Genomic DNA, 23,161 nt, shown 5'->3' with positions numbered 1-23,161 from the left:
ACTTAGCATCAAAGCATCAGCTACCAAGGTTTAAGAACACCAAAGAGAAACAAAAAGGGGGGGGGGGATAGAAAGGTGAGAACTGAAACCAACTTTCCAGGACTGGAGGCAATTCTGACAAGAGCTAGCAATCAGCTCCTAAGTCAGCTCCTGATATGCCACTTCCTCCTTCTCCCAGCACCAAGTGCAAGTTTGAAGTGCAAGTTTTTCATTTCAAAAAGTGAAAATCAGATTTCTGAGGATTTCCTTGCTATGGGGCAAGTGAGGAGGCAAATTGGATTTTTGCTGGATAGGTGAATTTCAGTGCAGAAATGGACGAAAAGCTCGACCGTATGGAAATCCAAGACAAAATCCTAGTACAGAAACAGTCATAGTGTGACTAAAGCACGATAGCCTCAGCTTGGGCATTTAAGTTTCTAGGGAGAGTTCAGGCTTGATTGATCTAGAATCCACTCATTTGTCTTTTTGGTGGTCCATGGTATCCATAAACTCTCTTCCAACACCACCTTTCAAATTGATCAATTTTCTTCCTGTCAGATTTCTTCTTTGTCCAACTTTCTCAAACATACATACTGATATGGATTACTATGGCATGAGTTAATTTGATCTTCATTGACAATGACACAGTATTTGAAGGCCTTATTTAATGGAAATATAAGCCACTTTGGGGCCTGATGGTGGAGACAAGTGGAGTAGGACATGCTCTAACTAAGTTAATAACTTAATAAAATATTTTATTTCAACATTCTGAATGTTAATTAAAACAGAAAAATGGAGAAAAATATATTTGACTCATAAAGTTAATCTGTATTATCTTCCAATACATTAATATAAGCATATTTGATATATATGAGGCTTGTCATCATGCATATAAAGTTAGACAGGACTTTCACTGTATGGTACTAAGCATCACAAATACACAGAAAAAAAAAGAAAATGCACTTTCTGATATGTTAAAAACAATTTCAACACTGTTCTGTAAATAGATTTAGTAATATAGTTTCATTGACTTCAACAGCTTTACGCCCAATATATTAGGCTATCTGATTAAATTATATATAAAGTTTATTACACACCAAATGGATGTTACAATAATATAAAATTTACTTACAACTTGAGACACTGTGATTTAGTACAGTTGCATGGCTTTTTAGACTTTGTATCCCAGGAACTAAAAGGCAACCTAAAGAATTGTGAATTAAAAATGAAATCAATACTCAAATAAGATAAATGTACAAAGAAAATATATCTGTTCAAATGTTCTAATTCCTGTTCATACAGTAATGCCTGTTATGGAGATCTTCCTTGTCATCTATAATCCCTGACTTCTTTGGCTGCAAACAAACTCCTACCTTGCTGCAAACAAACTCCTAATTTAGCAAATTTGTCTGGCAGATTAATGCGAACTGTACTGAATAATTATATATAAATATCTAGGAGTAGTTTTCCAATATAATGGTAAACAATCTGTTCACATGCAAACTATAACAGTCTGCCAAAAGAAGTATGAATGCAATAGATGTTTTTTTAATCAAAAGGAGCTAGATTTAATCTGGCTGCAATCAAATTGTATACTGCTAAATCTTTAGCTCATCTTACTTATGCTGCCCAATTAGGTCTATTTAATAACTTCAGTGCACTGGAGAGTTCAATTGGGTGATATTTAATCTCCCCAAATGCACAGACAATGCTGTGCTTAGACAAGAGGTGGGTCTGCACAAGGTAGAAACAAAAATTTGACTGATCATTATTAATTACCTGGACTAATTCCTTCCTTTATCTTGGCTGTGCCATATGTGGTATCGTCTACTAATGTAATTAAAAAGATACTAACTATTAGCCTAGATCCAGAGTGACTTCTGGAGGTAGGATTGAGAAAGGTCTTTGGTCAATCAGCACCTCATTGATATTGAAATCCAGAGTGAGTTAGCAATTCTACCAAAGCCATAATGTTCCCTAAATTAATGGACAGAAATTTCAGCAGCCCCTTCTCTACTAATTCTAAATGGCTCTTTTCCAGAGCTCACTTTGACACCTTCCCATCTGCATGCATGTGCTTGGTTATTGCGGTACAATGATGCAGAGTGTTGTAACAAGCAAGACTTTTTTTTGTTCCTGGAGGATTGGAGAAGGCAGGCAAAGACTACATTACTGAAATTAGCATAAGGTGATCCCGGCCCCCAAGAAAGTTTGCTTGACCTCAACCAATGCCAAAACTTTCTCCATCCTGTCCTCCACCTGGTGGAACGAGCTCCCAGAGGAGATCAGGGCCCTAGTGGAACTTGAACAGTTCCACAGGGTCTGCAAAAGCTCCTCCACCAGGCATTTGGTTGAGGTCAACCTGAATCAATCATCTTCCATTGGCCCGAGCCTTCCTCCCATGAAAACTACCGCCAATTTGTCCAACCCATGGGGCTGTCAGTATGTTATAGTCAAACTGATGTTTTCACCATTGTTCTACTGTTCAATTATATTGTTCTATTGTTCTCACTGTATGGTTACTGTTTATAACTACTGAGTTATCTGTATTGTTCCCTGTTTTATGCAAAACGCCCTGAGCCTCAGGGGAGGTCAGTATATATAAATATAATAAAATAAATAATACAGTAGAACATAATTTTGCCCATCAACATAAGCATATACTCTGGAAAATCTGTATTTTGTTGAAAACTAACATCGATATCAGGATTTTGAATGGATTTTTTAATACCTTAGAGATAATTGTATAACAATTGTATAACAATTATTGTAACTAGCATCAAATATAAATTCCTTACCCAACCAGAGTCAGTTTTGTTGGCTCTTGAGCATGTGAATCTGAATGACATATATGTAAGGATCCATTATCAAGCTGCTCAAAATAAAAACCATAAATTATATTTCTGCTAATTCATAATTTTAATACAAATTTACTGTTTATAGATTTAAAATAAGATTACAAGATACGAATCACTATCACTAAACATAATAAAGCTCAGGTTGACAACTCACTCCATACCTGATCAGTCTTCCTGAGGGTGTGCCGCCAATAGAGAGCACACTGCCAATGTGGGCCAATCAATTCAAATTACATACAGATAACTCACACCCTGGGGGGTGCCAATCTGGGGGTGTGCCACCAATAGGGAGAAAGCACTCTGCCAATGAGGGCCAATCAGTTCAAATTGCACTCTGCCTATGAGGGCCAATCAGTTCAAATTGCATACAACTTACTCTTTATCTAATTGCCACCCCCCCAACGAAATATTCCCCCAATAGGAGATGGCCCTCAGACAAGAATGGCCCATCCTGGTAGTTTAGCCCCAATCTCGAAGGAGCCCTCAGCCAGGAAGGGATAATAAAGGGTTCAGTTTTCTGTTTCCAACTTCCTGCTAGTTTCAGAAGTTTGCTGGGTAGAAGAGGTGACAGCTTCAGAGCATGACCCACTGCCAGTAAGTTTCCCTGCCCCCTGATCTCTTTCAACTCAGAGGACATGGGGAGGGGGAAGCAAGATGGCTCCTGGGGCAGCCTCTGCGTGCCTTCTAGGACCTAGGGTGGACAGGAAAAGCTTCTGTCCTTGGAAGGTTTACTCATAAGTAAATCATCACCCCTGCCTTGGGAATGTTTACTCATGAGTAAGTCATGCGAGACAAATTGCAATCTGAGAAGGGAGATATGCTCTGGGGGGTAACTATCATAGGCAATTGCAGCAGGGAAAATAATGCTGATGTGGGTGGGACTGGGAAGATGTAGACTTTCCCTTTATTTTTGTATTTATTTATAATAGCCTTCCCTTCCTCCCCCCACAACAGACATTCTGTGAGGTAGATGAGGCTGAGAGAGTTCTGAGAGCAACTGTTCTGAGAACAGTTTCTAACAGGACTACGACTAGTCCAAGATCACCCAGCTGGACCAAGGTTATCCAGCATGTGGAGGAGCAGAGAAACAGCTTGCCATATTAGAAGCCAGTTTTTAACCACTACACCAAGCTGTACAAATTGCCATTGTCTTAAAGAGATGCAGCTAGATCACAAACAGAAGAAGTTGTGCAGGAGGATGGTGTAAGTCTTTTTTACTTGCTCATTGATTCTTTTCCTTTAAAATTGGGCCTTCTGTCCAATAGCTTCTCAGAGCAATCCAAGGATGGAGATACTCAGGTATTTTCTACATGGAGAGGTGATTGTGTGTTTAATAAGGTTTGCAATTTGAGAAGGGAGGAATACTTTTTCTTCTGTGTTCTCTCTGTGTATCGGTGTTTAGGGAGGACTGCTATCCCGCACCCCATCCCCAAGCAGTTCTTTCGTCCAGGGGAAGTAATCTTTGCAGTCTGGAGAGGAGCTGTCATTCCAGGGGATCCCCAAGTCCCACTGGGAGGCTGGCATCCCTGATTCTCCCTGGGGCACAGTGCCACAGAGACCTCCCCACCCAAGCAGCCCTTTCCTCCAGGGGAACTGATCTCTGCAGTCTGGAGAGGAGCTTTCATTCTGGGGGCTCTCCAGGTCCCACCTGGAGGCTTGACTCCTCACCAGTGGTGGGGATGCTAGCCTCCAGCTGGGACCTGGAGATCCCACTTCTGGGGTTTCTCGAAGCCTGAAGAATATTTCATGGGGTTCTCAATGATAAAAAGTTGAGAAAAGCTGACATAGAGACAGTAATTGAGAAACCCTGTGTAAGTTCTTTGCCAACCAATGTTTTCATTTTTTATTGTAACATACAATTGTTTTTTTTATTTACTTTGATACTGAACTGAACTGAAGAACCTGAAGACTGAATGGTTTTCAGTTCTTCAAGCAAATTTTGCTATCAATTAAATATTTTCAAGCAAGCTCTTTCATCTTCAGGAGTCTGAAGATGAGTTTTCATTGCCAAGACCCCCTCCAAAACAATCATTTTCCCATGGGGAGCTGATCTCTATAGTCTGCAGATGACCTCCAATACCAGGAGATTTCCATGCTGCACCTGGAGGTTGGTGACCTTGAGGTTTGGAGGCGGGGCCTGAAAAGTCTAGGGGTGGGCAGGTGTTTTTGCCATATAGGAAGGCCACCATGCCACAGTGGAACTTTGTCTTTAATCTACAGTACCATTCACACCTTTATATTTTGAATACTAACATAGCTAATGCTGTTGATCATGATCAGTTCCAGATTTGTTAAGCCCTCTCCCTAGAAAACATTATAATTGGCCTCTTTTAGTGCTAGATGAATGGGAAAAGGTTAGAAGAATAAATGTGAAGAAGAAATTTTAAGGTGGCACAGGGAGGAACAGATGGAAGATAGGAGGAAAATAAAGAACAATGATTATCCTTGAAGAACAAGGAGAAAGAATTAACTGTCTGCCTACAAACCTGCTTGTGTTTCCATTATGAGCAGGTCTCACATTACATGCTTTGCCCCTGCCCTCCAGCTCCCATAATGATCAAGGGAAGCAGCCTACTGGAAGGATGAAAATGAGTTCTTGACTCTTTGTTTGGGACAGATCTTCCACCTGCTCTGTTCTCCTTCTCACACTGTAGATTAGTTAACAGCCAGTATATTTGTTTAGTAACTTGTACTTTTTAAAAAAGAATTGGTTTTCTGTTGTTGCTCTTTAAGAGCAAAAAGAAGCCCATAAAGAGAATGGCAGAGTGGAGAAACGTGAACAGAATGCTAATAAAGGTGAGACATGCATCTGAATTTAGGGCTGAGGTTGCAAGGAACTCTGAAAAAATAAATCTGAAGTTTGTTGTTGAAGCAAGTAAAAGACAGGAACTAGGTAATAACAGAAGACAGGGGGAAGTAAACGCTTGCAACATCTGACAATAGAATCTGCCAAGAAAAAAATGAAAACCCTGATACAAATATGACATTCTTGATATTCAGTGTAGAACAAAAAAGAACGATGAAAGAGGTTATTTTATAGATGGGAAGGTATAGTTTTGTTTTAGTCATCTTAAGCTTGGTGGTGATGGCCGGTGATCAGAATGGAAAATATGGAAAGACAAAAATGTTAGCAAAAACAGGAAGAAAAAAGGAGTCCTCCTACCAAGAGATAAACACTGTCAACAATAGCATGTACTAAAAAACAAATAATACTAACTACTTGCAGAATATTTTAAATATAGCCTAAAACAGATCCTTGAGGACTTTTGGTACTGCTATACTTCTGTTGATTTTTTGTGAAGTCTAGACATTTAATGACTGGAAAAGGTCAGTTTACATTCCAATCCCAAAGAAGAGCAATGCCAAAGAATCTTCAAACTACCGCACCATTGCACTTATTTCTCATGCTAGCAAAGTTATGCTCAAAATTTTACAAGCTAGGCTCCAGCAATATTAGGACTGAGAACTTCCAGAAGTACAGGCAGGATTTCGAAGAGGTAGAGGAACTAGAGATCAAATTGCCAACATACGCTGGATCATGGAGAAAGCTAGGGAGTTCCAGAAGAACATCTACTTCTGCTTCATTGACTATGCTAAAACCTTTGATTGTGTGGAGCACAACAAATTGTGGCAAGTTCTTAAAGAGATGGGAATACCAGAGCATCTTATTTGTCTCTTGAGAAACTTATATGCAGGTCAAGAAGCAACAATGAGAACTGAACATGGAATCACTGATTGATTCAAAATTGAGAAAGGAGTTCGGCAAGGCTGTATACTGTCGCCTTGCCTATTTAACTTGTATGCGGAGCACATCATGAGAAAGGCGGGATTAGAGGAGTCACAAATTGGGATCAAGATTGCAGGGAGAAATATCAACAACCTCAGATATGCAAATGATACCACTCTAATGGCAGAAAGCGAAGAGGAACTAAAGAGCCTGTTGATGCGGGTGAAGGAGGAGTGCAAAAGTTGGCTTGAAACTCAACATCAAGAAAATAAATGGCATCCGGCCCTCTCAATTCCTGGCAAATAGATGGGGAAGAAATGGAGATAGTGACAGATTTTATTTTCCTGGGCTCCAAGATCACTGCAGATGGGGACTGCAGCAAAGAAATTAAAAGACACTTGCTCCTGGGGAGGAAAGCTATGGCAAATCTAGACAGCATCCTAAAAAGCAGAGACATCACCCTGCCAACAAAAGTGCATTTAGTCAAGGCTATGGTATTCCCAGTTGTATTGTATGGCTGCGAAGGTTGGACCATAAGGAAGGCTGAGCGTCAAAGAATTGAGGCTTTTGAACTCTGGTGCGGGAGAAGACTCTTGCGAGTCCCTTGGACTGCAAGGCGAACAAACCGGTCAGTCCTAGAGGAGATCAGCCCTGATTGCTCCTTAGAAGGCCAGATCCTGAAGATGAAACTCAAATACTTTGGCCACCTCATGAGAAGGAAGGACTCCCTGAAGAAGAGCCTAATGCTGGGAGCGATCAAGGGCAAAAGATGAAGGGGACGACAGAGAATGAGGTGGCTGGATGGAGTCACTGAAGCAGTAGGTGCAAACTTAAATGGACTCCGGGGAATGGTAGAGGACAGGAAGACCTGGAGGATCATTGTCCATGGGGTCACGATGGGTCGGACACGACTTCGCACCTAACAAATAACAATATATTTCAAACAGTATTATATGGAACTAGTAATTAAGCCCGCTGTATGCCGAATACAGCGGGCGCTAGAAACTGACCTTGTCGGGCGGCGGCTCTCTGCCTAAGTAGTGGTCCCCAACCTTTCTGAGGCTGGGGACCGGCACGGGCCGCGCCCGGGCCGCGCCCGCGAGCCGCGCCCGGGCCGCGCCCGCGAGCCGCACCCGCGAGGCGCGCCCGCGAGCCGCGCCCGGGCCGCGCCCGCGAGCCGCGCCCGCGAGCCGCGCCCGGGCCGCGCCCGCGAGCCGCGCCCGAGCCGCGCCCGAGCCGCGCCCGCGAGCCGCGCCCGCACATCGGGCCGCTTGCTGGCAGGGCCGCTGGTGGACTGTTTCTTCCTGGAACCGGGAGCGGCTGCGAGGACGGCGGAGACCATTGTAAGTTGGGGGCGAGGGGGTGGTGCGCGGGGGCTGCGGCCTGCGTGGGTTCCCTCGGGCGTCAGGCCAGGAGCAACTGCGAGCCGCGCTGCGCGCGGCTCGCAGTTGCTGGGGCTGGGAATCAGAGGGAGCAATCGGCAGGCGCTTCGCGCCTGCCGATTGTTCCCTCCGATTGTCTGTCATGAGGAAGGGTCCAATCCGGACCCTTCCTCATCCCGGACACATCCCGCCCCAGAACGCCTTACTCTTTTATTTAGTCCGTGGCGCCCGTGGCGCCACGGGCGGTGTTCAGATGTTGGTATATTCTATTTTAACAATTCAAAAAAGACTTGCTATTTTAACTGCCACAAGACTTCATAGTATTACATTGTCAGTTCTCAGAATCTTCTATTGATGTTGATTACTTTGATAGTCTTTTTGCCCCGCCAAGTAATGGTTATGACTTTTTTGTTTCTTTTACTGTAGCTGTAAATTATCTTTACTGCAGGTTTTCTAGAGCTGCTGAAGGGTAGTCTATAGGAAAAGTGGGTTTCCTGACACACTCTGCACTTAAGAGAAGCAGATTAGTAAAAGAGCAGTAGTGCCATAAAATTTTCTTAAAATATGCATCCATGCATAGATCACAAAAATGTGAGATAAGATGCCTGAACACACAAAAAGTTACCTAATAAGAATATATAGCATATTCTAACATCTATCTTGGTAGAAATAGGATGGGGGCATGATCATAGTGGCTGTCAGTCTCTGGAGACTGGTTGTCAAATGGAATTTGTAAAGAGGGGGTAGAAGGAACATCCTCACCTCTTGTGTACAGGTATTCAGTTTCCCTCCTGCTGGTAAAAACTGTCCTTGTACAGATGTCACAGAGTCAGTTGAATCTAATAAGAAAATGCATATTTCATTGAAGTCAATACAATAAAGATTTAAACAAATACATATTTCTACAAACACAATACAGATTTCAGAGAATCATATCCTTATCCATCCATAGTTCCTCTATATATTTGTGAAACAGCCTGGGGGGGTGGAACATGTCTGGCTGTCCAAGTTGGAATAGGACCAATCAGGGTGGATTGGCCCAGCCCCTGCAGCTCCTACCCTCTGTCCCTGGACTCTAGCCTCTTTGCTCTCAGACATGCCTCAGTGCCTGGAGCCAGCAGCAGGTAAGGGGAGAGGGTCCTGGGCAAAGGGTCATGATGGAGAGCCTGCTAACGAGGGCCTCTTGGCCTGCTGAGCAGGGCCTGCTAACAAGGACCTCCAGGCCTGCTGACAGCCTGCTAAGGAGCTCTGTCCCAAGCCTGCTCACAAGCTGGCCAGCCCCTGCCCGCCCCACTTAATCCAGCTGCGAGCTGCGGCCCAAAGCCACCTTAAGCTACCTGGCCGGGAGCTGGGGGGGGACTCTTTCAAGGCCCGTTCTTAGGAACGGGCTTTGAAGTTAGTGCAATTAATAATTTCTAAGTTTTGATGTTTGTTAAAGATCAAAACAGTTTGTGAGCTTGACATATATCCTTCAATTTCTGTATCCAAATAAAAATATGAATACTTATGGACAGAAAAGGCACAGATACTAAGGGAAACAAATCATCCATGCAGGAAACAGCAAGAGCTTGGGAATCAGACTTTGAAAGCTTTGGCAAAACCACTTTTTCCTAGCTCTTCCAATATTCAATGTTTACACATTTTCACTTTCATATGAACTTAATGACTGTCAGAAGAGTTTTTCCCCTTAAGTTTGAGCAACTATCAGATGCATTATCAATTATCTGGATGAGAGGTAGGACTCATTAAATTTGCAGATGATACCAAATTGGGAAGAGTAGCAAACACCTCAAAAGATGTAGAGTTCAATGAGATCTGAACATGCTGGAAAAGTGGGCAAATGAAAACAAGATGAAAATAAGGGTAAGTGCAGAGTTCTTCATCTGGATCACAAAAATGAGAAGCATGCACACTGGATGATAAATACACTTCTGGGCAGCTGTGTTTGTGAGTGAGACCTTGGGGATACTTGTGGACTGCAAGCTAAATATGAGCAGAAAGTGTGATGTGGTAGTAAAGAAGGCAAATGCAGTTTTGAGTTGTATCCAGAGAGGCATCAGATCAAAATGGCAAGATGTCATAGTCCAGCCATATATCGCATTGGTCAGACCGCACCTAGACTGCTGTGTGCAATTCTGGAAGCCTCACTTCAAAAAGAATGTTGAGAAGGTTCCAAGCAGAGTGATGATGATGCAGACCAAGCCTTATGAAGAAAGGCTGATGGACTTAGGAATGTTCAGCCTGGAGAAGAGGAGGTTGAGAGGGGACATAATAAGTATCTGAAATGTTGTCAGAGAAAGGCAGGGAGCGGTTCCTGTTGGCAGCAGAGGATAGGACCCGCAGGAATGGTACCAGCTAGATAGCAGAAAACATTATTTTATTTTTTAAATTTGTTTCATTTATATCCTGCTACTCCCAGCACAGCTGGTCTGCAGTGTTTCACATCAGCATAAAAAAATTACAATACAATAAAAGCAATCAGAACCTTAAAAATCCCCTCACCCACCCTCATTCCAATAAATCCCCATACCAGCAGGTCATGACTATCCTAAAAGCCCAGACAGATGTCACTTGCAGATGTTAATATCAGGTGACAGTAGTAGAGGATGTCACTGGCAGTCTTCAAGCAAAGGCTGGATACACACATTTCTTGGATGCTTTAGGATGGTTAAGGCTGATCCTGAGTTGAGCAGGGGGCTGGACTAGATGGCCTGTATGGCCCCTTCCAACTCTATGATTCTATGATTCTAGGATGTGCTAAGGGTGCCGGAGGAGGGGCCAGATCTTCTATAACCCAGCCTCAACCAAATGCCTGGTGGAATAGCTCCATCTTGCAGGCCTTGCAGAACTGTAAAAGTTCCATCAGGGCCCTCAGCTCTCCCAGGAGCTCATTCCACCAGGCAGGGGCCAAATCCAAAAAAGCCCTGTCCTTGGTCGAGTCCAGGCAAATCTCATGAGGGCTAGGGACCTCCAAATTATTCGCACCCACCGAGCACAATGCCCTATGAGGGGCATGGGGCTTAAACAGTCCCTCAAATACATTGGGCCCAGACCACAAATGGCTTTGAAGGTCAAAACTAGAACTTTGAACTTGATCCAGTATTCAACTGCTAACCAATGCAGCTGCCTCAGCACCAGCTGGATGTGAGGACCCTAGAAACTGCATTTTGTACCAGCTGGAGTTTCTTGGTCAAGGACAACTGTAAGCCTGCATAGAGTGAATTACAGAAGTCTAATCTGGAGATGACCATCACGCGGATCACTGTGGCAAGATGTTCATGACACAAGTAGAATGCTAGTAACTGTGCTTGGTGCAGATGAAAGAATGCCAGTTGGGCTAATTTGGTAACTTGGGCTCCCATAGATAAGGAGAAATCTAGAGTCACTCAAGTTCCTGGTGGAGTGCGAGATCTCTAATTGCACTCCATCCAGGGTTGGTAAGTGCTTCCAGCTCCTTCCTACTAAACCACAGTACCTACTAAACTAGAGTCTTGGAGGGGTTGCGTTGCAGCTAGCTTTTCTCAAGCCAAACCAAAGGATAAATCTTTCTCGGGGAGGGGGGTCAGGGTGGCTGTCCTTCAAGAGATATAGCTGGGTACCATCAGCATACTGATGACAACCAGACCAAAACTCCGGACTAGTTGGGCCAAAGGGTGCATAAAGATGTTCAACAATATAGGGGCGAGTACTACCCCCTGCAGAACTCCACATACCCTACTGCAACCCTCTGTGTCCAGTCCCAAAGAAAGGAGACCAGCCATTGAAGAGCTGTCCCGTGAATCCCGGTCCCGGTGAGATGGTGTGTCAGCAACTCATGGATGACAATACTGAACCCTGCCGACAGATCTAACAAGAGTCGACCTGCCCTGATGTAACTGATGTTGTTCATCTATCAGGGTGACCAATACTATCTCCATCCCATGGCCAAGTTGAAAGCCAGATTGGAAAGGGTCAAGAGCCAAAGTATCTCCCAAGAATGCCAGAAGCTAGTCTGCTTCACAGTTAGAGTAGTTCAGCAGTGAAATCAGCTGCCTAAGGTGCTGCGCTCCCCATAACTGGCAGTCTTTAAGCAGTGGCTGGACAGATATATATCAAGGATGCTTTAAGCTGATCCAGCATTAAGCAGGAAGTTGGACAACTCTATGATTCTATGAAATTATTCCACCCTCCCCAAATGGGAGAAACTTGTTACAGAAGTAGAAAACACCTAGATTTACTTTCAGAAATTCAATAGGTGACATCTGAGTGGATAGATACAATGACTTATCATTTAAAAAAACTAAAAGAAAAAGGCTTTTATTATGAAGACTAAGGCAATGATAACTCAGAGCACTGCAAAATTTCTGCCCAAATGAATTCTGGAAAGGGAGTCATATGTACTACACATGACAAATTCTTACTAAATGGCTATCAGTGTACCATACTATTTTAAAAAATACATTGTTGAATTCTCTCTCTCTCATGCTTTATCTAATGCGTTCATAGTTTGAAAACACTGACATCAGGTGGATAGTGTGAGTAACTACAACCTTCATTGTTTCCAAAGAGCTCTTCCACACAACCATTTCTTTGTGTCACAAATACTCATTTGTTACCAAACAGCTAAGCTTGGTCAGATGAAGAATCTGTATAAAAGAATATATATCACCTCCTGTATATCTCTTGATAGAAAGGAAAAGGAGGAGGTTCATTTTTGTTTTATCAGTGATGATACGTCTCCCCACATGCTCACACTATTTTGTGAGCATTTACATTTTAATCTAAACCATCTTTTTGAACAAAGGTGCTCAAGGCATTTTACAATACAAAACCAATGTTAAATATTTTTAATCATACAAAAGTAAGGATTTATTTATATAATAGAGGAAGGATGTAAAGAGAAGTAAGACTGCCCTTTATTCCATTTCCTCTCTGTTAGTTTTTTCTTCTTTTGGGATCTCTCTTTCTTTTCAAAATGATAATCATTCCATTCTAGTCTGACCTACTTAAGGTAAAGTCATATCCTAGTTGTGAGCCCCAATTCATAAACTGCCCAAATTATTTAGATGGTTCCAAGACCTTCCAGCTTTGAAATGGCATTGTGCAAAGTGTTGTGGCCTGAACAGATTTCATCATTCTTTGCAACATTTAAATCTCTCTACTTAATGTATAGGTTAATCTGTTCTTACCTAAAACTTACATACAGAAAATTAAGCATGTAGTTATATGATAAATACATGAGATGACATCTGATATGTTTATATTTTTCAAAATGCTGATACCTGACTGAAGGTATTTATGCTGATCTTGATACTGGGGGACCAAATGAACTGTTTTCATTGTGTCAGTATTGTTTACACAAACTATATGAGTACCACCCTTCAGTTGGAAGATAACCTGAAATGCACAATCATTGTTATCTCACAGTAGTACTCATTCTTAAGATAGCAAAATCATTTATACAAGAGTTCTCTTTGGAATAATTATTTTTCTTAGCTTGTTAATTTCTAAAACTAATAATGATTTTTTTTGCATTTTAGAAAGAAAGAAGTACTGATTATTACCACTTGAGGACTGGAATAATTTCTCTGTGAACAGCTTGGTTCCTCCACTGCATTTTGTGAAGCAGGTAAGCTGTGTCTGTATTCTCCATCATTTGTACTTTGACACACTACTTCATCTGAATTATTAGACATAATGCTGACAACTGCTTCTCTCACCTCTGCCTGGATTATATGAAATGTCATAATTTAAAAGCACATAATATTGTACTATTAAAATAACGAGATTTTTAAAAAAGTTTCATGAATAAGAAACTCAACAGCATCCATTATGCTCAAATGATAGGCAGAACTGGTAATTCAAATTTCTGTTGTTACAACTAAAATCTGTTTCATGATTATGTCTAAACAGTAAGAAATAAAATATGGCAAACAATCTGAAATACATACACACACACATAGTTGGTTTAAATCCATAGAGCATTGCAGCAGTTAATTGTGAATACTAACAAATTATAGATATCATATGAATCATGAACAGCTTTCAGCTATATTAATCATAAAGATTTAATAACCATCAAGTATTTTTTTTCTGTTTCTAAGGAGCAGCTGCAAGCTAGGGGATATATAGTCCAGCATTCTGTTTTCAGTAACGGCTAGTGACATGCTTCCAGGAAGCTACAACCAAGGGCTCCCTCCTTTTTTTTTTGGGGGGGGGGGGGTCTGTCTTGAGATTCTATTTATCTATCATGGCTAACAATAGCTGTGTCTTCCACAAGTGTCAAATCCTCTTTTAAACCATCATCTTGTTGTAGCAGATTTTGTTAATTTATTATACATTGTATAAATTTTGCATTTTCTATGCTCTAAATCTACTGCCAATCAATTTCATGTCAATATTATACTTGTATTTTAGATTATAGGAACATTTGTATATACATGACTGTGCTGATTTATTTTAAAATGTCTCTATCCTGCTTTTCTTGAAGCAGCTTAAAAACAATATAAAACATACAAATTATACAATTATTAAGCAACATAATCTAAATCCACCAATATCAGGAGTATGATTACACAGACTTTATCATCAATAATTTTTTCTTCTGTGATACAAAAATATAAATTTCCAATAAAATATCAAAAAGACAAATTGCATACTTACAAGTTCATCACAGAAAGCACCAGTATCTTGAGGTAAAGTGCTGATACCATTACAAGATTCTACAATACAAAACAGAATTGAACAAAAGATATGCAGACAATATTATTTCTGAACTCTGCTTGAATTAAACTGATAGAGTCCATAAAGAAATTAGCAAACTGTAATTGCACTCTTCATTAGACACTGAATAAAAAAGAGCCTCTTGTGGCGCAGAGTGGTAAGGCAGCCGTCTGAAAGCTTTGCCCATAAGGCTGGGAGTTCAATCCCAGCAGCCGGCTCAAGGTTGACTCAGCCTTCCATCCTTCCGAGGTCGGTAAAATGAGTACCTAGCTTGCTGGGGGGTAAACGGTCATGACTGGGGAAGGCACTGGCAAACCACCCCGTATTGAGTCTGCCATGAAAACGCTAGAGGGCGTCACCCCAAGGGTCAGACATGACTCGGTGCTTGCACAGGGGATACCTTTACCTTTACCTTATAGTATCAGACTTATTCAGAAATACTGGCGAGGAAAAAGAAACTGTCACTGTTGTTTAAGCCCAGTTCTCTTATTGAAAACAAAATTCTCCTGACAAAAGCATTATACTGGGGAATTTTTCCTATAGTAAATTTTAATCTCACTTGACAGAATCCAAACAAGAACACTGTTTCAAATATCAATTTTAAGGGAATACAAGCACAAATATAAAGTGATATCTGATAAAGAAACATCTATTTTATTTTGCAGAAATAAAACTTAAAATAATTTGCAATATTCTATGTAATCATGTTATATGTTACATGATATTATATGTAAACTGTCCAAGGTGATATAAAATTTTTAAATAAAATAAATACAAATAAATTTCATTGTTTGTATTAGTCCAAAAAGCTCAGGTCCACAAACCCAATGTTCAAAGAGAGAATTATGGATGTGAATTCTTGTTACATGCAACAAATGGCATTACATATAAATATACAGTCTCATGTGCATCAATGTACCATTCCTACCCTGCTCAATGAAAGTCAGTTGAACAATACTTTATTTTTCATAAATAATTACTTTTCACAAACCAAATAATAGTCCAGTAACCCGTAATATCTGTTGTAACTAGATATGCTTGAATATCTGCCAGTGTGGTTCATGCTCTGGATGTAAGCAAATCAACTGGTTTGGAAGTGTCTGAATGAATTTGGATGTGCCTGGTTATATGATTATGACTATTTCCATATGTAAATATTTTCTCCCCCCTCACTGCAGCCACTTCCTTTGATTTTAAAAGGACACAGTTAAAACAAACTTGTTTTGTAATGACTCTGTGTCATGTGCAAGTGAACTTAATTTTGTCATGAGTAGTTGTAATAACTTCTCAGATAGATACCAATGATTGGGCAGATCCAAAATGCAGGCAAAGCAACCTAGTCAATATGGTGATGCAAATGATTCATCTGACTGTATAGATGCAAAAAAGGGGTGAATTAAAATTGTGATAGTTGAAAGGAGGTATGTTTGCTTGGCAAATGTTAAAATTTGCAGTATACCCAGTTCTGACAGGCAGCAATTCCCTCAGGCAGAAATTTGAACATGGGTTGCTCGGTATGCAAAACATGTGTGTTCTGCCATAAGCCATTCAGCCTGACAGATTTTCATGGGAAAAGGAAAGAGCTTGTTTTGACTGCCTTCTAGCACACACTTGGGTAGCAGATGTCAGAAAGGAGAAAAGACTTAATCCCAAAAGAACTTGAAGCAAGAAGCCAGAGGTTAAAGAAATACAAACATATGGCCTAATAATTTCTCTACATAGAAAGTTTATAATGCTCAATTATATGAAAAAATACATGAATTTATTACAAAATAATTTAAACCAGTTTTAAGTCCAAATGATAGCCTCACAATCAGAGTAAAATTATTCAATAACTAGCCTGCAAACCTGTTGCATCCAGGAATCCAATCCGAGTGGCCCGTGCAGGTGCCTGTGCAGGCTGGACACCTGGAGGTGTACCGGATAGCACTCTGCCCAGAGTGGCTTTTTCGAAATATTAGAGCCACCTATTGTTAGAATATCAAATAAGGCCATATCCAACTCTGACCAAATGCATTTCACCTAAATGTCCTTCTTCAGTGGTCAAACATACAAATTATGTAATACAAAATAGCTCCAGTCCTAAAACAAATCAATAATTTCAAAAGGTTGGACTCAGTAGAAATGTTTGAAATTACTGACTGTGACTCAAGGCAGAAACAAAATATAGAATCATAGGGTAACAGAGTTGGGTCTATATATGGGTCATCTAGTCCAAACCCCTGCACTGTGCAGGACACTCACAACCCTATTGCTCATCCACTGTAACCTGCCACCCCCTTAAGCCTTCACAGAATCAGCCTCTCAGATCGGTATCCAGCCTTTGTTTAAAATTTTCCAAAGATGGAGAACCCACCACCTTCTGAGGAGGCCTATCCCAATGAGCAACTGCTATAACTGTCAGGAACTTCTTCCAGATGTTTAGACGGAATTTCTTTTGAATTAATTTCATCCCATTCGTTCTGGTCTGGCCCTCTGGGGCAAGAGAGAACAACTCTGCTCCATCCTTTATATGGCACCCTTTTAAATATTTGAAGATAGTTAGCAAATCCCCTCTCAGTCGTCTCCTCTCCAGGCTAAACAGACTAAGCTCCCCCAACCTTTCTTCATATGTCTTGGTCTCCAAACCCCTCACCATCTTTGTTGCCCTCCTCTGGACATGCTCCAGTTTGTCTAAATACCTCCAACTGTGGTGCACAAAACTGAGCACAGTACAAGTGAGGCCGAACCAGAGCAGAGTAAAAGGCTACCATCTCCTCCCATGATCTGGACACAATGCTCCATTTTATACAGCCCAAAATCCATTTGCCTTTTTAGCCACCAAGTCACACTGTTGACTGTTCAATGTATGGTCTACTAAGACTCCTAGATCCTTTTTGCACATGCTACTGCCAAGACAAGTCTCCCCCATCCTATATTGGTGTATTTGGTTTTTCCTACCTAAATGCAGAATTTTACATTTGTCCCTATTGAACTTCATTTTGTTCAGTTTAGCCTCTTTACAAATAATCTTCTGCCCTGGTTAAGTATATGCATAATAGCATTCACAACAGATAGCTGGTCCAGCCTTTGTCTGAAGATCCCGGATGAGTGAGAGTCCATCTCCACATTACCCCAGGCAACTGGTTCCATATTCAAACTGCTCTAATAGGAACTTTTGCAAATTATGTAAATAAAATTGCCTGTTCTGTAACTTAATCCCATTAGATCTAGTTATCACCCTCTAGAGTTTCATAGAACAAACCCTTGCTCTCTTCTATGGGACATTCCTTCGAAAAGTGCAATTTCCCTTCATTCGTCTCTTCACTAGGCTAAATATGCTAGTTTCTTCAAACCTTCCAAGCAGAATTTTTTTTCTAGAATCTCAATAATCTTTGTTCTTTAGAAATCATTCAAGTCTGTGTATATCTTTCTTAAGACAGCTTGGTGTAGTGATTAGGAGTGCAGACTTATAATCTGGCAAACCGGGTTTGATTCTGCACTCCCCCACATGCAACCAGCTGGGTGATCTTGGGCTAGCCACAGCACTGATAAAGCTGTTCTGATCGGACCTTAATATCAACCTCACCCACCTCACAGGGTGGCTTTTGTGGGGGGAGGAAAGGGAAGGCGAATATAAGCCACTTTGAGACTCCTTCTGCATATAAGAACCAATTCTTCTTCTTAAACTGCCATGCCAGAAATGGAATCCTCTTAATGACTTCCTATGAAGATTGATGAAGTATCACTGATGAGCACTTTTTAAGTATGGCTCTCCAACCATAACAAAATCCACCTGACCAGAAATTTGATTTTTTTTTTAAATCCAACTGGCCAGTAACCCAATTTAAAACACAGAGAGACACACATACAAATAAGATTCATCTAGCCAAATTTGTTCTTGAGAAATCCATGCTAGCTTCCACTAATCACTGCATAATTCAGATGTATACCTCCTCATAGAATTAACACTCTTACCTGGGACAAATGGGAACAAAAAATAATAAAAGCAAGCACACAGGATCCCCCCCCCCAAGTCACTTACCCCCACAGCAATCTGGTAGGACTTGTGATGATGCAGAGCTATTAATAATTTCTTTAATTTGGTCACAAGAAGCACAATTATTTGCACCTGCAGTTGAAGTGAATGATGGTGTCAGCACCTGGAGAAATTAAGCATATTCTTCAAACCTGATATTAAGTGTTTACTTATATTGTAAAAGAATAAACACGGCTTATATAAGAGGTTAAAATGTTTACATGATTTAATAAAATAATCACGGTGTAATTATTTTTGTTATTCAGCCCTATGGATATCTAAAAGTCAAAGTGTACAAAGATGCTTTCATGTTCATGCTATTTCTCTGTTTCAAATCTAATACTTATTTTTTTGTTTGTAGGATTAATACTTATCTAGAAAAATCAGAACAAATATTAATTCAATTTATTTGTTGTAAAGCTTCTAAAATGTATATCATTGTCATAGTCAGGAAGCATTACATAGAATACAAATACAGAACAAAAAAACAACAACACAATAACACTACCTCTTCATTCAGCTGATCGAAAGAATAAATGAAGCTGGCTACATCTGAAAATCAACTAAAAGATCAGAAAAATCAACACCGCACTCCATTATATTATGCTTGTTTTTTTCATTGAGAAATACTTTCAGATGGGGGACTAGTTCCTCCAAAAGTGGGAATGTGACTCCTCACTTGCCTTTTAAGAGTGTGTGTGTGTGTGTGTGTGTGTGTGTATGATATATATATATATATATATATATATATAAAAATAAAAAGGCAATATCACTTGCTCTTAAAAGGCAAGTTATATATATATATATATATATATATATATATATATATATATATATATATATATATATATATATATATATATATATATATATATATATATATATATATATATATATATATATATATATATATATATATATATATATATATATATATATTCTCCTAATTCAAACCTTCTCCTACCAGTTCTAAAACCAGCTCTGCCAACATAAGCCACTGCTGCCATTCTGACCTGTCACCACAACCAAAGTGGTATAGTAGTTGATGTTGGACTAGGATCTGAGGCCCATTCTGCACGGCAGCAGCCATGCCAGGCCACTGCCAGCACATCCTTGCGGAGCTGCAGCGGAGTATTAGTTCTGCCGCATGGAAGGACGGGGGAGGGAATTGCATGGAATGCAACCCCACCTTCCTGCCAAATAAAAATAAATGCCCGGTCTGCCCTGCAGTGTGGCAAAGCATTGCAAAGCCAACTTGGGACATTAATTGCCCCCTCAAGACCACTGTAAGACAGGGAGGAGCCAGGCCTTCCCTGTCCACACGGGCCTGCTGCAGGCCCTGTTGGCCCCCGCAGTGAGTTAAGGGAACGTGGAAGAATCCGTGTTCCCTTAGCCTGGGGCTTCTGGGACCTGATACATGCCAAGCCTGGAAGACCAGCAACCTGGAGGTAACATCATAAAAAAGTGGGGATTTGCCCTGCTTCTATATGACTGCCCTCGGCATTTTCCGTCATGCAGAATCAGCCTGACCTAAGTTTATATCCCAACTCTGGGTGGCCTTGGGTCAGTCATATACCTCTCAGCTATAACCTACCTTGCAGGTTTGTATAGAAAATAAAATGGAGGACAGGATAATGTAAGCCACTTTGGGTCCCTATTGGAGAGAAACCAAGGTATAAAATACCCTGTCAACTTGTTTATATTGTCCATCTTCTCATCATCCATCTATTCGTCTATCATCTACCTACCTATTTCTGAAATTAAAAGTTTGATCTCCTCCCTTTTTTCTGGCAAGGCCCCGAGAAAGCACATGACCCCCCCCCAGGATTATTCAAATTAACAGAACAGGGTTCCTCCCCTTAAGATGGAAATGCAGCATTGTGGTCTCATTATATAAAAATGGGTATAAGCAGGTTCTCATCAATTACTGCCCAGTTGGCCTGCTGGATCTAGTCTCCAAAACGTACAGCAAATATCTCTTGGGAAAGCTGGAGGACTGGGAAGCCTCCGACCAAATCATCTGCTCAGAACAAGTGAGCTTCAGAAAAGTGCAAAGTACAATTGATTGTTGCCTGATCTTATACCAGTTCACACTGAAATGCATGAGGATCCCTATCAAAATCTGTTTGTAGCTTTTGTGAACCTAAAAGCTGCTTTTAACTCAGTGGATAGGGACAACTTTTGGCTGATACATTAATAATGGCTATTGGTTTTTCTACCAGAATTCCATAGTAGAAATGGGCACAAATCAAGGCCTGAGCCAAAATTTTCCATGAAAATGCCCTGGTTTATGTCCCCTCAAACATTTCCTGGACCTTTGTCTGCTGCAGTTCAAGCGGTTTGGCTGGGAGCCATTTCAGGCTGACAGTAGATGTGTGTGCCCATCCTTCTGTCAAGTTAAAATGGCAGCAAGTCTTTTCAGCTATCAATTTCGATCCCTCATGATTAGAAGTCGAGGGAAGTGAAACAACCAAAATGACTGCTAGACATTTCAGGCTGACAACAGGTATGCCTGTCTGTTTTAAATATCTGGCAGCCCTTTAAACCTGCTGTTTCGCTTGCTTCCTTCCAAGTGGGGAGAAGTGAAACAAAGTTTACAGGCTGCCAGTTATTTAAGGCTAACCGCTGACAGGCAAGCCCATCTACTATTAGCTTGAAATGGCTGCCAGCCATTTTAGTGATGTTTCACTTCCCACCACTTCTAAGCAAGAGGGAGTGAAACTAGTCACTGAAAAGGCTTACAGCCATTTCAGCCTGATAGGACAGGCACTCCTTTCAGCCTGAAACAGCTAGCAGCCATGTTACTGGTCTGTTTCATTCTTCATTCTTGAAACAGGGGGAACAAAATGGACCAGCCTAAACTGGCTTGTTTCAGGGCTTTGGGTTAGGTTCTGTTTAGTTGTTGAGTTTGTGAAAATTCTGAACCAGAATTTTCAGTTTCATGCCCATCCCTAATTGAAACAACTAAAATAACAGTGGACACCTCTGGATCACTAACTGAGGAAATCCCAGTCCTCAGAGAGGTAAAATAGTGGTGTATTCTAGTTATCCTGATCCTCAACATATAACTCAATGACACAGGAGACTGACAGACCCACAGTAAAATATCTACAGTATTTGCTGGCGTATAAGATTACTTTTCCCCCCTGAAAAACATGCCTCCAAGTGGGGGGGGGGGGTCGACCTATACGCCAGGTGCACTTCAGTTGAGATAGACATAGCTGCCCATAGTGGCTGATAGTACTGTAATGTAATGTAACAAACTCTATATTTTGAGTGGAAATGTTGGGGGGTCGTCTTATACGCCCAGTCGTCTTATACGCCGGCAAATACGGTATTTTTCTGTATGTTGACAATATAGTTCTACTGTTTCTTACATAAGTGGACCTGTTAAAAATGCTGCACAGGCTTAACAACTTCTGCAAAAACAATCCTGATGTATCATTCACTCTAAGACTAAGGGGTGGTTTTTGGAAAATAGCCCCATAAGTTCTGATGGCACTTAAACTACTTCCAAATAAATCATGATGCAGTTTTAAATACCTTGGGATAACATTTTCTGAAAAATCTCTCCTGGAAGGTTCATCTGGAGATAATGAAGGCCTTAGTTACAAGATCAACTAGGGTTATCCTATTGCTTAAAAGGTTGCTTCTTGGCAGACCCTGCCTTGAAATCATTCCATAGTAAACACAATAGTTTGCCTGGAGAGAACACTCTTTCCTAAAGAAAATTTTGATCCTGCCTCAGGGCACTCCAGCTCCTCTGCTATGAGCTGGATCTGGCTTGTTTCCCATTAGGGTCTGTGCCCACACTGCCTTAATTACTAAAGAAACTCAAAAAATTCTCCTCCAATGAACTTTATAAGCAGTGCTTTATTCAGCTCCAGAAAGATACCTCACAGGCTTTTCTGCCATTACCCAATACCTGAGGACCTCCAGGGCTTTCCTCTGGATGAAGAAGAGGTTATTATATCCTGCTTTTCACTACCTGAAGGAGTCTCAAAACAGCTTACAATAACCTTCCCAAAACAGACACCCAGTGAGGTAGGTGGGGTTAAGAGAGCTCGGAGAGGACTGCTCCACCAGAACAGTGCAATTAGAGCTGTGACAAGCCCAAGGTCACCCAGCTGGCAGCATGTGGAGTAGGGAATGAAACCTGGCTCTCCATATTAGAATCCACCACTCTTAACAACTACACCAAGCTGGATGAGTACAAAGCTCAGGATCTGTATAGATGCTGCCTTAGATAGGGGAACTATTATCAGTTCTAGATTTTTTCCATAGTTTAAACTGTTCAAACAGGATTACATCAGAGCTTCCTATTTGATCAGCATCATCTTCCAGAAACTTAGAGAAGTCTTTCTAGTTTGCAGATTTCAAACAATGGTAGCCAACATGTTATCAGCATACACCAGTTGCTCAGTAAGTATGTATCCATGGAAGCCCTTGAATTAAAATTTACTTGGTTCCCAGGGCCAAGTTACTTGCAGCCATT

At 41.0% G+C, this 23,161-nt stretch overlaps 1 protein-coding gene across 3 annotated transcripts in view; it reads right to left on the bottom strand.

The window, feature by feature from the left end:
- The window catches only part of TESMIN (testis expressed metallothionein like protein), a 51,038-nt gene that overhangs the window by 25,111 nt on the left and 2,766 nt on the right, over positions 1 to 23,161 (bottom strand). For all 3 annotated transcript variants that reach the window (XM_077321290.1, XM_077321291.1, XM_077321292.1), the window contains exons 3-9: positions 18,673 to 18,790; positions 14,589 to 14,647; positions 13,490 to 13,651; positions 13,208 to 13,322; positions 8,709 to 8,785; positions 2,778 to 2,851; positions 1,112 to 1,183 (exon numbers count right to left, since the gene is read on the bottom strand). In XM_077321290.1, coding sequence (XP_077177405.1) covers positions 1,112 to 1,183; positions 2,778 to 2,851; positions 8,709 to 8,785; positions 13,208 to 13,322; positions 13,490 to 13,651; positions 14,589 to 14,647; positions 18,673 to 18,790 — 677 coding nt within the window. The remainder of the gene's footprint in view (positions 1 to 1,111; positions 1,184 to 2,777; positions 2,852 to 8,708; positions 8,786 to 13,207; positions 13,323 to 13,489; positions 13,652 to 14,588; positions 14,648 to 18,672; positions 18,791 to 23,161) is intronic.

Source organism: Paroedura picta, chromosome 2 (genome assembly GCF_049243985.1).
Source record: "Paroedura picta isolate Pp20150507F chromosome 2, Ppicta_v3.0, whole genome shotgun sequence".
In the NCBI taxonomy this organism is placed as follows: domain Eukaryota; kingdom Metazoa; phylum Chordata; class Lepidosauria; order Squamata; family Gekkonidae; genus Paroedura; species Paroedura picta.
Note: the sequence above shows the minus strand (reverse complement) of the source record. Positions and strands in the feature narration are given on the sequence as shown.